The sequence below is a fragment of the Pempheris klunzingeri genome, chromosome 6 (assembly GCF_042242105.1).
Source record: "Pempheris klunzingeri isolate RE-2024b chromosome 6, fPemKlu1.hap1, whole genome shotgun sequence".
Taxonomy (NCBI): Eukaryota; Metazoa; Chordata; class Actinopteri; order Acropomatiformes; family Pempheridae; genus Pempheris; species Pempheris klunzingeri.
The window spans coordinates 20779989-20794459 of NC_092017.1; the positions used below are offsets into that span (position 1 = coordinate 20779989).

Here is a 14471-nt window from a genome sequence, read left to right on the forward strand (position 1 = left end):
TTCACGCTGCCTGTCATTCATATCAGAGCACCTCATCACTTTATATTATCATCACATGATATCAAATTTGTGTTCAGCAACAGCAAATTAAATCTAAATCAAAGAGGTTTCAGAGTCTGAGTGACACTGAGGGTGCTTATAGTGGCCAATCCACATAGAAAGCATTTTTGACATCCAGTCACTTGTCTCACAAAACATTTTTTCTTACATGAATCAATGCACACTGATTCCATGAGATGTGCAAGTGACTTTAAAAAAAAATTTTTTTTTACATGTTGTCCAGGTTAACTGGCCGCTGTTCACTCAGCGTCCTACAGGCAGCCGTCCAAACACTGGCAGCCGTTTATGTATGACAGAGTCAGTGTGCATTGGACGACAGAATGCTTACGCACCACTTACGCCTCGCTTCATATGTGGAGTCGCAGTTTGTGTTTCAGGTTCAACAAGTAATACAGATACATCAGTGGGGAGACCTTGAACTGTCACCAGTATGAGAGGATGGTGTCGTAAACACCACGCGCTCTGTCCCGAGGTCATTTGGATGATGGGTATGAAAGAGATACTCTACTAAAGAGTGCAGCGGGGAAAAAGTACATCTCTATGCTAAGCAGTGAGAGGATTACAGGAGTCTGATGTAAATCACTGTGTGCCAACATTTCAATCATGTCAAAGAATACGTTACAGTACCTTTAGGCCCTGCCAGGGGAGGCTCCCTCGGAGGAAGTACATGAACATGTGACCCAGTGCCTCCAAATCATCCCTTCTGCTTTGCTCTGGAAGAGACAGAATAAAGCAAGATTTAAGTTACCTGCGAGAAACGAATCAATAATTGTATAACCAGCCTGCAAGGTTAACAGGCAGCTGGGAAGTAGGAAATACTGCACGACTGCACAATTATCCAGCAATGATAATTAACCATGTACAGTATAAAATGCCATGATTAGGCAAAAGAGCCATGGGGGGACAACCCTGTGTCATGGAGAGCCATCTGCAGGTTTTCATTCCTAACAAACACTCCTCCCACTGATTAGCACTCAGTAGAGGAGAAGAAGTAATCAGTGAAATCAGCTCCTGAGGTGATACTTAAAATGTGCAGACTGTTGACTCTTCATGGCACATGGTTGGACACCCCTGCCTGAGAGGACAAACTGCAGAGTGAATTAAGAGGAGACGTTTAAAAATACCCAAGAAATGAAGCAACACATCAGTCTTAAAATCTTAATAATTTATGAAAGAAAGGTGAAGCTGTTTGTTTACAATGCAGGTAGGACATTAAACTGAAGGGAAATGTGAGCAAAGCTTGTCTATGCAAATTTAAAGGGATAATCAAACAGCAGCCCTGTTCTGTTTTGAGACTTTCTTACCCTTTCCCAAGTGTGTGTTAATGCTCATGTAGCGCGCCGTCCCAGTCAGACTCTTGTGCTCCCGGTAGGGGATGTGTTTTTTGGTCTCAGGGTCTATGTACTCTTTGGCCAGACCAAAGTCAATGATGTGGATGGTGTGCTGCCTCTTGCTTCCTGGCCGCCCAACCAGGAAGTTTTCTGGCTTCACATCTCTGTAGATCAGACTCTTGGTGTGGACGTACTCCATCCGTGTTATCTAGAAGCGCAGTAAATGGATAAAGATTAGCATTTCATATTTTAATCTCTAAATCTGGGCTTCTGGGCTGTATGCCTGCTGCCTTACCAGCTGTATGGCTATCATGAGGACGGTCTTGAGGGAGAAGGTGCGGTCACAGAGGTCAAACAGGTCCTCTAGACTGGGCCCGAGCAGCTCCAGCACCATGGCGTTGTATTTCCCGCAAGGACCAAAGTAGTACACCTGAGGGATTCCCTCTGTGAACAGACACACACACACAAATTAAGTTCCTTCACTTCGGTAAAATATTACCCTTTCGATAAGATGATCACAATGCTATTGTTGCTGTGTCTAACAGAATAACTTTTCTTCATAATAACTTTTTATTCTACTTGCCTGACAATGAGTTTAGCTTTTATTATATCCTGTGCGGACAGAATAGCAGCCTATTAACATTTCAGTACCAGAAACCAAATAGGCCTGACTTCCTCAACCTTAGGGTTACTCAAAATGCAGACAAGGGTGCAGAAATTTGACGCTGCATATGCATAGCTATTTGATATACATAGCATTTAAAAAAAACAAAACAAAAAAAAAAACTGAGCTGACTCAAGTTTACAACACTACAGTATTTGACTCTTGACATGGAAACATGAATAAACTGTTAAGGTCATTACTATTTTTGTGATGTAAAAATGTGGTTAGTGCACAGTTTCTCAACCTTTTGTTGCCCAAGCTAAAAATTCAAAATAGTGCCTCATAGCACAGTGCTGTCATCGTCACCCTGGTTGGTTGATATATCAAAAGAAACTCCTTTCTGATACAGCAGCAATGACAAGACACACTTGAGTTTGTTTCCCTGCACAGGTTTGTCACATGAGGCGTGGCTTACAGTTTCTTTCCCTCTGAAGTAGGATTAAAGGGAAAGGTGTCTAAAAGAAACACCAGTGACGGTGAGCCACACTGACGACAACTGTAAATAGCCTTCGCTAAAAGAAACCACCACACCCATTTTGTGGTAATGTGCATGGCCTCTTAAGAATGTGGATGGATCAACCCGGCCGAATGTACCGTCTTGTTTGACAGTGGGGAGAACTGGGGTGTGGTAAAACACCACAGTATCTCCTTCTGATGGAATAATATAACTAATGGTATAGTAGCTCTAATTTCGATAAAATACTTATACTTGAAAATCACCAGGGCAAATTCCAGTTTCTTAATAATTAGGTTCCACAGTTGATACTAAAAATCAAAAACCCAAGAAACAAGCAGTCTCACAGTGACCTAAAGCTGCTGTTTCCTAATGTCTGCTGGTCACTGGCTTCAACTGCTGAGACGCGTGACGAAACAGCATCATATTTCACAAACACTCTATAATGGCATGCAACAGCTCACTGGAAAAAAAAGAAAAAAAGGTAATGCTGCGTAGACACAAAATCCAGACTCAGACCAGATCAGACTTTATCTGGCATTTTTGTCAGCCCCCAGTCATTGAAATTTCAGAGACATTTTATAACGTTCGTAGACATTTTTGCCAGAGGACCCATTTAAGTCTAATATTGACAGAAAAGTTCTAGTCAAACATGATCAATATTACCAGTCTCCATGTTCACAGTCCTCTAGAGCTGCAATAATTAGTTTATTTTAATTATTTTGATAATTGATTAATCATTTTCTTTAAGTCATTTCTTTTTAGAATGAATGTCCAAATGTTCTGATTCCAGCTTCTTTAATGTGAATATTTTCTGGTTTCTTTACTCCTCTGTGACAGTGAATTGAGTATTTTTGGGTTGTGGACGAAACAAGACAAGCAGGACGTCCCCTTGGGCTTCGGGAAGCACTGATCGACATTTTCCACAATTTTCTGGACAAAAAAATTGATTGATTAATTGAGAAAATGATCTACAGCTAGATACTAAACATAATCATTAGTTGCAGCCCTACAGTCTTCGCTACCGAGCTAGTCCTTGTCGATTTGGTTTCTGTCACCAGACAACCATCGCTGTGGCCTTTGAAAGCTCACCATGAGACACCACATCAGGGCTGCAACAACAGCAGGCGCAGCAGCACTGATGTGTGTGAGCTGACAGAGAACCACAGTGACACAGACAGATAAAGAGAGTCATTGAGATTAAGATACGGATTAAAAATGGGAAGCACATTTGTACTGTACTTGTCTGTCATAAAAAAAAAAAATGTGTGCGAGAGATAAATGAGAGCTGAGAATGGGCACGGCACTGTGTGCTCACGTACTCTGTGTTAGCCCTGGGGCGGAGAGTTTACAGTCAGATTTACCTGTTCACCTTTTGCCATCAGTCCAACAGGGCAACAAGACACACTGTGCATGCACGGATGCAAACTGAAACCCATACTCTCGTGCACGCTTTACTTTGCACACACACACACACACACACACACACACACACACACACACACACACACACACACACACACACACACACACACACACACACACACACACACACACACACACACACACACACACACACACACACACACACACACACCTGTCTGCCCTTTAGTCTGTAGGATTTTCCTCATAATGATGCCCATGACAGATGAGGCAGTGACAAGAGATCACTGGGAGGCTGACTCATCAAAGCTTGGCCCAAATCTAGAGGGCATTCAAAGCACCGTCATCACAAGAGGGAAGCACGCAGTGTATTATAATCTTCTGCTGGTGAATGTGAGCGAAGACTGGTGCCGCTGTAAGCACCAATCTGGAGATGGCTGGTGGAAAAGACCCAGCGTACATTTTTGGGCCGAGGCTGTGTGAGATGTGTATTGACGCTAACTCGACCATAACAGCGAAACAAGCAGTGAAATTACAGCCCAGGGCAGGGAGTGTTCTCCGTGACAGGAAACAGTGAGCACTTCAAAAGCAACACAGTTTAAATCTTGATCAGACAACATTTTTGTTCTATTGGAAAGCTAATGGCCAAACAGCCCATTTCAGCAGTACGATTCTCTCAATAACACACAAAAATACACCAAACTGTGTTCAGCATTATGAGATATGCTCTGGCTTTCACTGCGAGCCAATGTGAGTGGTGCCCTGACCCCCGCTGTCTTGACAATTTGAGACAATCCGCCTATTGTATCTACAGGCAGGCCCTCTCAGGCGACACAGTGAGAGGGTAGGCTGCATCACAGCAGCTGAAGACAATGTTGCCCTACAATGAAATGTCAGAGTTAAGGGCCGAAGAGGAGAGGGCTCGAAAAGAGAGGAGACGGCCAGAGAAATGGAGAGGACAGGGGATGCATATTAAAGATTGAGATGATGGAGTGGAGTGCATTGAAAGAGGAGGAGGAGGAGGAGTGACTTCCATTAGGCCCAGTGCTCTGGAGATGTTCTCACAAGGCTGAAATGTGATCAGCACTGACTGAGCCTGGAGCTACAAATGCAACACAGCTTATAAGCGCAACAAATCCGCAAGACGCCACGGGGATGACCACTAGTGGGGCAAAAATAAAAATAGCCGTATTCATTTTTTATTCATTATTAATTCTACCAGATATTTGCAGCTTTTAACCTCTGTAGCTCCACAAGGGTTCAGTCAGGCAATGATTTTGGCCAGTTTTCGAAAAACTAAGGCAGTTGTGCCATTTTGCGGGTACGCTTTTCATTCACTGCGTGCAAACCTGTGTGCTAAATGACATTATTCATCAGATGGATTAGACCGTTTGTCTTTAAGATTAGTCATGAGAAAGTCGTTGTCAGTCTTCATTAAGCACTGCGATGGTTTACATAACACATTGCATCCTTTGCATTATGACTACTGGACAAATTGTACATACAGTGAGATTCAGCCCTACTACAATACTGCAGCCTTCACATTTTATCAAGTCACTATTACAGTGTATTACGTTGAAGCAATAACAACATGTCACAGTAAAATCAATCACTTATTAAGAAATTGTATTATCTTGCCATTATGTCGTGATTATTTACAGTTGTGAATCATGGCAACTTAATTAACTGAATATATTTTCATGAAATATTTCTTGATATCTTTCAGTTATTTGTTGCTATGGAGCATCTATCAATCTATTTTTTTTCTCCTGGGATGTTAAAATAATATTAATCAGTTGGACCTGGGATAATCCTAAAACACTACAAGATGTCTTCCCTGACCACAGAGGTAAAGTGGGTGAAAAAGAAGCCATACAGTCTCACGCTGACTACTACAAGACTTGCTTTACTATCACCAGCACATTTTAACTAGTGTATATTACAACTATTGGTACTGCCATCGCTGCCACGAAGCAACTGCAGTGCCTGGTCTATTGTCAGTAGCTGGGAGGCAGGACTCCCAGCAACTGGGATCTGTTCAGGACAGGAGAGAATTAAGAGTGTGCAGATAAGCTCCTCCTGGGCGTTAAGCACCGACTAGTCCGCGCTGTGACATATTTGAGGCTCTCGGGCTGTGCAGGACAATCACGGTCACAAGTGCCCATTTAGCCAAGTCGGCAACATAAGTAGATTTAATTTATCGCCTTGACTCCTCCCATGCTAGACAGTCAAGTGAGCCTTCCTGTCATATCACCATGGAGTATCGGCTGGGGACAGGACCTCTCTCTGCTCAGTTGAGTGGTAATATTTTAGCTTCTTTTTTTAGATGACATTTAAACTACTGAAAGTTTCTCCTTCCCTGGCTTAACCAGTGGACTATGTCCGGCCTTAATAAAGGATAAATAAATTGCAAATTAGCATTCAGCTGATTTTTTGACAATGTAAGAGCTTTATCTTGGTGACTTAATATTCTGACTCTGGTTCAGGGTATCATGTGACTGGTGGGAGGTAGTGGGAGGGAATTTAACATTCATCATTCATTGTGTCCTACACGCTCATTGCCTGCCAGTCACTCTTTGGCAACATTATGTGACACGTCACAGCACCTGTTGAATCTGAACAAACATTTTGATACTGTCAAAAAGCAGCATGATCCGTTTCATTTTGTAAAAACATCATCATTCTAGTCGAGGCCCTCTCCTGAATATATCATTCTGAATGTTCATATTATCATACAATGTGCCCACCTACTTTAGGATACCTACTGCCGGTATCTAGTTGTGTATAAGAGCTGGGAAACTTTTAACATGTTGCACATCCTTACTCAAAAAGAGTAAGGATGGAGGCAAGCTATGGTGTCAGTGGAAGAAGGGATGGCCATGATGTGCTTAATCAACAGAGGAAACAACCAAAAGCAGAGAGAGACAAGCCTGGACTAGAGGAATCCTCTGCTACAATCATAGGAAATTAAAAAGCAGATGACAATGACAGTTATTGTTGAGTTAATGTAAGTGTGGGTATGCATTGTGTAAAAATTACTCACAGATCAGAGAGAAAGATTGAAACGACAACAGCCATAAGGAAAAACAGGCCACACCCTGTTGGCAGTGCATGTTTAAGAGAGTTTCCCTGCAATCTGCAGGCTGCACACAGTCAATCAGGGAGGCAGAGGATACTGTGGTGAGGGAAGCAATCCAAGTAGACACACCATAATGGCCCGACTGCTTGTAAAGGGCCACCTATAAATAGTCATGGACTGCCGTAATGCCCCACCTCCTTATCAACAGCGGAGGGTTTTGCTCTGGCACAAGGAGCCAGGAAGCTGGCACGTGTCACTAAATTAGACCACGACACACACACACACACACACACACACACACTTGCCAGACGGGGGAGGATCGCTGAAACAGGGGGACTTAGACTGTCAAACATATACATACAAACACAACCACATAAATATAAGACATATGAGTTTTAAAATCTGTAGTGTTATACAGTTATCACCATACAGATCACTACTCTGACGCTGATGATACAGAAACCAACACACACACACACACACACACACACACACACACACACACACACACACACACACAGGAAACATAGAAAACTCAAGGGCCACAGATATGCCACTAGTGACAGGCAAAGCTCAAGAAGAAAGAGTAGCTGACAGTAGCTTCTCATGGCGGGTTAGCCCTGACTATTGGCTCTATATTGCCTTCCACGCGACACTGAGCAGCGGTCAGTTGGCCCTCCCCATGTCCCCTGACCCTCTGTGTCAAACACCTACACTCTTTGCTCCCTCAATCCTCTTTTGTATGTTTTAAACACGCTGGGAGGGAGGGCTCTAGAAGAAGTTAGTCACCCTTTAATAGACTAAGTAAGCGTACTTCAAGCTAAATCATGCAGTAAATGTCAATTGGGGCTTGGTACCTGCATTTATGCAATTATAAAAAGAACTTAGTCTAGGAGGAGGGACAGATAGGACAGGGAGGTGTGGCCGGTTGCAGTGCAAAAAGCGACAGCAGAGGGAGACGGCACAGATCTCTCATCTGTATCTTTTTGTTCTTGTCGGTTTGACTATGTAGTGGAGACATGTTTGCATATGGTTTTATTAATTAAAGACTGAGCATGAGTGTTGTGAGCCACCCAAATAAACATATGCATCTACACCAACTTACATAAACATGACAGGTGAGCCTTCCCAAAAACAGCCAGCAAGCCAGGGATTGCTGTGAAATTAATCAAGTGACGGTCCCTCCCAACCATCTGACTCTGCCTTCCCTCTCCCCCTCTGTAAGTAGCTGACCAGCCTGACCAGATCAAAGAAGTGCTGCCCTGGAGCAACAGCTATGCATCATAGCACATTAACATGTTGTCGGCAGGGCTGGAGGAGAGGAGGGACTCTGAGTACTGTGGAGGTAGGATTAGAAAAGAAGAGGAAGGCTTTCATAGGATCCATTGGCTCCCACAGATGTGGAAAGATAAACAAACGCACACTGTGAAATTTTGCCTCAAGCAGAATGCAAGCTGGTGGAGATGTGCTAATGTGTCTGTTTCACATATATTTGTACTTTACCTGAAAATCTGATACTTATATATATATATATATATATGAACAAATAAATTATCACACACAAGCTGGACACCAGTGGCATGGCATAAAAAACATTTACAAAAGGAATCCACTCAGCCTGGTAAAATCAACATATTTAGTCAACTCTGTATCAAAGCGACATTTTTAGGGATTACATTTTTGTCCTCCTCTAACTCTCTCTCACCCATTTGTTAACTTGTCATCATAAAAGGCGCATTTCCATGCAGGCATTATTCCTGATTACCAACTCCAGCACTCTCACAAGTGAACGTGTCACACTCAGGAGACCACAGTGCCACAGCCTGCCCCGTCTCCTGCAAACTCTGCATTGGATCTAACATCAGACAATATACCTAAATATAAGCCACATTAAAATTATTGTGATGATACGGATTGTGATTATATTGTCCACTGCCCTTGTAAATATTGCAAGCACCAAAGCAACCTGAAAACAATAATAATAATACATTTTATTTATAATGCACTTTACATTTGGAGGTACAAATCTCAAAGTGCACGGAAGTCTGATTATTTTGACCATTACTGTGAGCCATTATTTTAGTGGGAATGGTCATTTCTGACTTTCACTGAAAAAACAAACAAACTGGGGTCTGTACTAATATGCATGCTCCGCTATGTCTGGAGAATAAGATTTGTAGGTCGGGGAATCTCACTAGATGTTCTCACACAATGCTTCATTTATAAGGTTGGGGCACGTTTTTACTCTTATCAAAAAATTGCTATTCCACCTGCTGCAATTTGGATATTGCACTTGGCCATGTTGTGATTTTGATAATATTTTCATGAATTGTTCAGCTCCACTTTTCACATATTAATGGATATCACATTTATGGACCTTAGGGTGCACGTGATTGCCTGTGTGTTTTCTCTTCCTGCCCAGCACAGTCTAGTGTTAAAAGGCCCTTTCACATGTAATGTCCATGAGAGACTAATGACCTACAGATGACATGTCTCTTACCTGAATTTCCCAACTGTTTGTAAAATCTATACTCCAAATGGAGCTGTGGCGCCCGGGACTTTATGGGTTCCTGAAAGAGAGGAGAGAAAAAAGAAAGTGTAAAATATTACATGGCTCACAAATCAATTATCACATAATGTCAATATTGCTGATCTACTATGACATGTTGGTCGTTTGGCTCAGATAGCCCAGTGGGTAAATTATTCTCTATGGAGAAAATAGAACATTGTGTATTTGTGGAGGGGGAAAAAAAAACCTCATTGAAGTCATTTTGAAACATCAATACTTGCATGGCTTTCACACAACGGAGTAAAATTACGGACTCATTAGAGCAGCACAAAGGCACAAATGACTGTTAAGAGCTTTACCCCGAGGGAAGAAAATAGTTTGTGAGTGACAGCCTTGCATACACATCAACATGATTACCTCTGCCTGCAATTAACTTAAATACCTACAGTACAATGTTGTCCTTATTGTAATGGCTAAGAGAACTTAAATTAAGTCTCAGGTCAGACTTGTGGGATGTGAGAGGATAAAGAGCAGTTCCAGCTGGTGAACAGCAGGCTTTTGTGATGACATGGCTGATAATCAACCCACTAGGACATATTGTTCATTATATCCCTAGCTTCAGCTTTACAACCTAAAATGTAATCTGATTAACCCCACTCTCATGATGACAAGGGCATTATAGACAAACGTGAGGAGGACAGAACAAACACACATCCAACTTAATGCCTTTCCTTAAGCTTCAATAGCTGCACCACAGCCTGGGCTGAAGACCTTGTCCACTATAGCGGTCTGCACTCCCCATTCCACACACTGACAGCCAACACTGGCTTTACATGGGTCCAAAGATGTAAATGATCCTGTCCGAATCAATAAAAGCAGCTCTGATAGCATCCCCTAAGATTATGACACAGCCATGCATTAGATTTACCTTCATTGTAAGTAATTGAAATGGAAATGTTGTTTAGATTTCTAGTTATGAAAGACACATGAACAGTGAAGCTTGCTCTGTATGTATTAAATCTGCTACACCACATACAAATTTATGAAAATGCCTAAAAGTGTATTAGCCCAGAAACTTCTCAAGAGGTGCTCGAAGTGAGATTTAATCTTAAAAGTTGTTTCCCATGGGCGTCTAATTCCAAAGCGCTCCTACTTTAAATTATATAAACTGAAAGCTGAAAGCTGTTAAGCTCCCACATTCACTCCATTAGGCCTTTATCAAATCAGGAGCAATTTCTCTCCTGGTGCCCTGCTCGCACGTAGGAGTGAGCACACAGAGTATGAGCCGTGTTCAGAGTGAGGGACTTTCCATCCTTTTATGACGACCGTCCTCAGCCCTACGAGAGGTGTTCTATGGTTTCACATCAACGGGCGATCAAAAAATGGCTTATCAGAGGTGGTAAAAAATGTATATAAATAAAGAACTGACCAACATTTCCTTTACTATATGCCAAAACACCCCTCCATAATGCATATTCAAACAAAACAGACATTCCTCAATTTTGTCTCTACCTGCCTTCTGCAATACCTCATTATCTAAAATTGCTGAATAAAATAAAAAAAATCTGTTGTTTTTCATCTGGCCAGCTGACAGCATGATCCCCTCTGGATTCAGGCCAGAGATGTTTTGATGTTTTTGGGAGGGAAGGCAGTGAGTTTTCATCCACTACAACACATCCCTCTGTTTAGTGTAGGCGGGTCTGTGACAAATTAACCAAACACCTGACTGGCTAATGACCAGTGATAATGACCAGTTTTGTATGTTTGCATGTGCTGTTCTGCATTTGCAAGCAGGGAACATGCAAAGACCGGCAAGAAACCTGATTTTGTATTTATTATGTTTGTTAAATTCTTTTTAAAAAAAACGTAAACCCGCTGGGAAAAAAAAACACCTAACCTAATATTTTAGCTTCAGGGAGAATTTACAGTACTTGTGGCAGACAGTAGGCACAGAGTTAAGCTAATGAATCTTGAGTGTTTCTGTGGTTATCCCACCACACCTTTACTGTTATTACCAGTTTATTTGCTGTGATTTGATAATCTCCTGTTAATCTTCTATCTCAACACTGAACACACAGATTCAGTTCAATTATCATTATTAAGTTCAATTAACTTTACACATTTTCAGACCTTTTTGGTCAAATAGCCACTTTAAAAGTCTTTGATGAAAGTGGAACAATGAATCATTAAAGTGTGCAAAACACTGCAGGAAGTCTGTTATTTAACAGTTTAGTTTTGGTCTACAAGCAAAAAGAATAAATTGTAGCCATGCACAGATGATAAGGTTAGATAAAAAGGTGCAAAAGCTTGTAATATTTTGAGCAAAAACCTCAAACATGTAATAAAGATGACTGTTGCGACTACATGCATGTTTTTTTTTTTTTAATATACAATCGATGGGAGAACAGATAAAATTCTGTTCCCATATGATACCAACATGAAAAAAATTGAGATCTTAAGTTACTTCCACACACAGAACCTACAAAGAAACTACATACATGTTTTTCTATATCTGTGGAGAAAAAAAACATCTCAGCATCCTGCTCTAACATGATGCCAACAAGGAGGAGCGCCAGAGAAGTAAGAAGCCACTGTTGCATGCCAGGGGCTAGAAACTGAGGGTGGAAGAAAAGAGGCAGCACAGAGGAGTAGGAAGCCTGTAGGAGGAGGCCATGTGACTAGTCTCGGAGGCGGAGCGGGGAACTGCTGAAGCGTCATCCACCTCCCACATGAGCATGGACAACGAGCATGTCTCACACAAGTCAGGCCATGCCAGGGAGGAGAGGGAAAGAAAACATAAAATATATAAATAATGAGTCAAAACAGATGGCACCAAACCACAGGACCCTTTAAAACAGCTTACAATAGGAAACAGAGGCTTATGGCAGCTTTACGTACTTAAGAGCCATCTCTATTCCCAGCAGATGGGCTAAGCTATGGCAGTGTAAATGACCGGGGCCAAGCTGAAAATGTCTGATGTAACATCTCTGCATATGACGGGGATTTTTCTCAGCTCCTGCCCATATTAAATAATCTTTGATCTGCTCCATGTGCTGACATGCTGGCAGGGCTGCACCCACAGAGGTAATTCTCTGTAATAAGGCAATGGGTTGGGGCTGATATCTCTTAAGCACATATCATTATTATTGTTGTTATTACTATTATTATTATTATATAATACAGCTCCTCACTCTGAGTGTACATGTTGTTATATATTATTATTAGTAGTAGTGGTATTATTTGTATTATTATTATTATTATTATTATTATATAATACAGCTCCTCACTCTGAGTGTACATGTTGTTATATATTATTATCATCATTATTATTATGATCATAATTATTACTTTTGTGTTTGAAGTTTATTCTTATTCTTTTGGAGCTGTGTGTAACAAAAAGCAATTTCCCCCTGGGGATTATTAAAGGAATTCTGATTCTGATTCCCTTTGTTGCCCTGTACATTGATTTTGCTCTGAAACATTTGCAGGAAGCAAAATTAAAGCAAAAACTGATTTCTGATGACTTTCCAATCCACCTTTAACTCCGCCTTGTTTGCGATACTTAACTGGTGTGGAAGTTTCGGTTGCCCCGTGTGGTGTCATGCAGAGAGGAGCTTTTTGCCAAGCCTGCTGGCCTGTGTCCAGGGCAGCTGGCCCACAGGCCAGAAGAGAAGAGCACTTCCCTGTCTGACCTGCTGCTACAGTAACCTCTCCACCTCAGCTGTTCCACGTTGCTGCCGAGTGCGTTTCTATGCATCTGAAACCAAACTGTCCTTGTATGGTGGAGACCAGCAACATGTTTTGAATCTAGGGGAATTTGACTTCCAGCTTCACGACAAACTGCTTTTAAGACCACAAATATACAGTTCAACAAAAATGACAGCTGCTGTATACTGGCGGAGTGACCAATTTCTCTGGCACATTCGGTTCAGGGACTTAAATTAACCTTTATCAGGTAGTGCCATGACACTCACCACTGGGGCTGGAACAGATAATCTCATCTCATCTCATTTTCTATACTCCTTATCCGGCAGGGTCGTGGGGGAGACATTGGGCGAGAGGCGGAGTACACCCTGGACTGGTCGCCAGCCAATCGCAGGGCCACATACAGAGACAGACAACCATTCACACTCACACTCTCACCTACGGACAATTTAGAGTTACCAATTAACCTAATGTGCATGTCTTTGGATTGTGGGAGGAAGCCGGAGTACCCGGAGAGAACCCACGCTAGCATGGGGAGAACATGCAAACTGGGATTTGAACCCGGGACCTTCTTGCTGTGCTAACCACAGCACCACCATGCTGCCTGGAACAGATAATCAATACAGTAATATATCCTGATATTGGGACAAGTATCTGCCACCATTATTTTGATATATTCTGTTATAATTATGAGGACTAGGTGCACCATTACTGTGAATTCTGCAGCTGCTCTGAATTGTGGCTGTTCAGGCTTTTGCCTGTTTATGTCTGTTTGACATTAAAACGACATAACATATTGTATATACATTTTACTATTTGTATATCAAAAGGGCTCAAGCTCCCCTTCAGAGTTGTCTATAAAATCATGTTAAAATGAATTTTGGACAGCATTAGCACAGCAACTAATGATTATTTTCGATCATTTAATTGTTGACTTAATGGAATGTTGAAATTCCCAGGGCTCAAGGTGACACACTGGATTGCTCAGTATCTCCTAAGAACAGTCAAAAATATTCTGTTACATGTTGTATAAAATGGAGAAAAGCAGAACATCCTCTGATTTGAGGCGGCAGAACCAGTGACCTATTTTTCATTTTTGCTTGACAAATCCACAATCAATATTGTCATCAGTTACATTTCTTATCTAATCCATTGCTTCATTTCTAGGCAACATACGGAACACAACACTTCTGTGTAATTGTATCTTGTGTGCCTACATATTAATAATTTTAGCTGCATCGCTGATCTGTGTTTGTCCATCAGATTTGTGTTTACCATGAAGTCAG

At 41.7% G+C, this 14471-nt stretch overlaps 1 protein-coding gene across 6 annotated transcripts in view; it reads right to left on the minus strand.

Moving 5' to 3' along the window:
- The window catches only part of csnk1g2b (casein kinase 1, gamma 2b), a 37083-nt gene that overhangs the window by 7668 nt on the left and 14944 nt on the right, over positions 1-14471 (minus strand). For all 6 annotated transcript variants that reach the window (XM_070831595.1, XM_070831598.1, XM_070831596.1 and 3 more), the window contains exons 3-6: positions 9472-9541; positions 1687-1835; positions 1365-1599; positions 688-773 (exon numbers count right to left, since the gene is read on the minus strand). In XM_070831595.1, coding sequence (XP_070687696.1) covers positions 688-773; positions 1365-1599; positions 1687-1835; positions 9472-9541 — 540 coding nt within the window. The remainder of the gene's footprint in view (positions 1-687; positions 774-1364; positions 1600-1686; positions 1836-9471; positions 9542-14471) is intronic.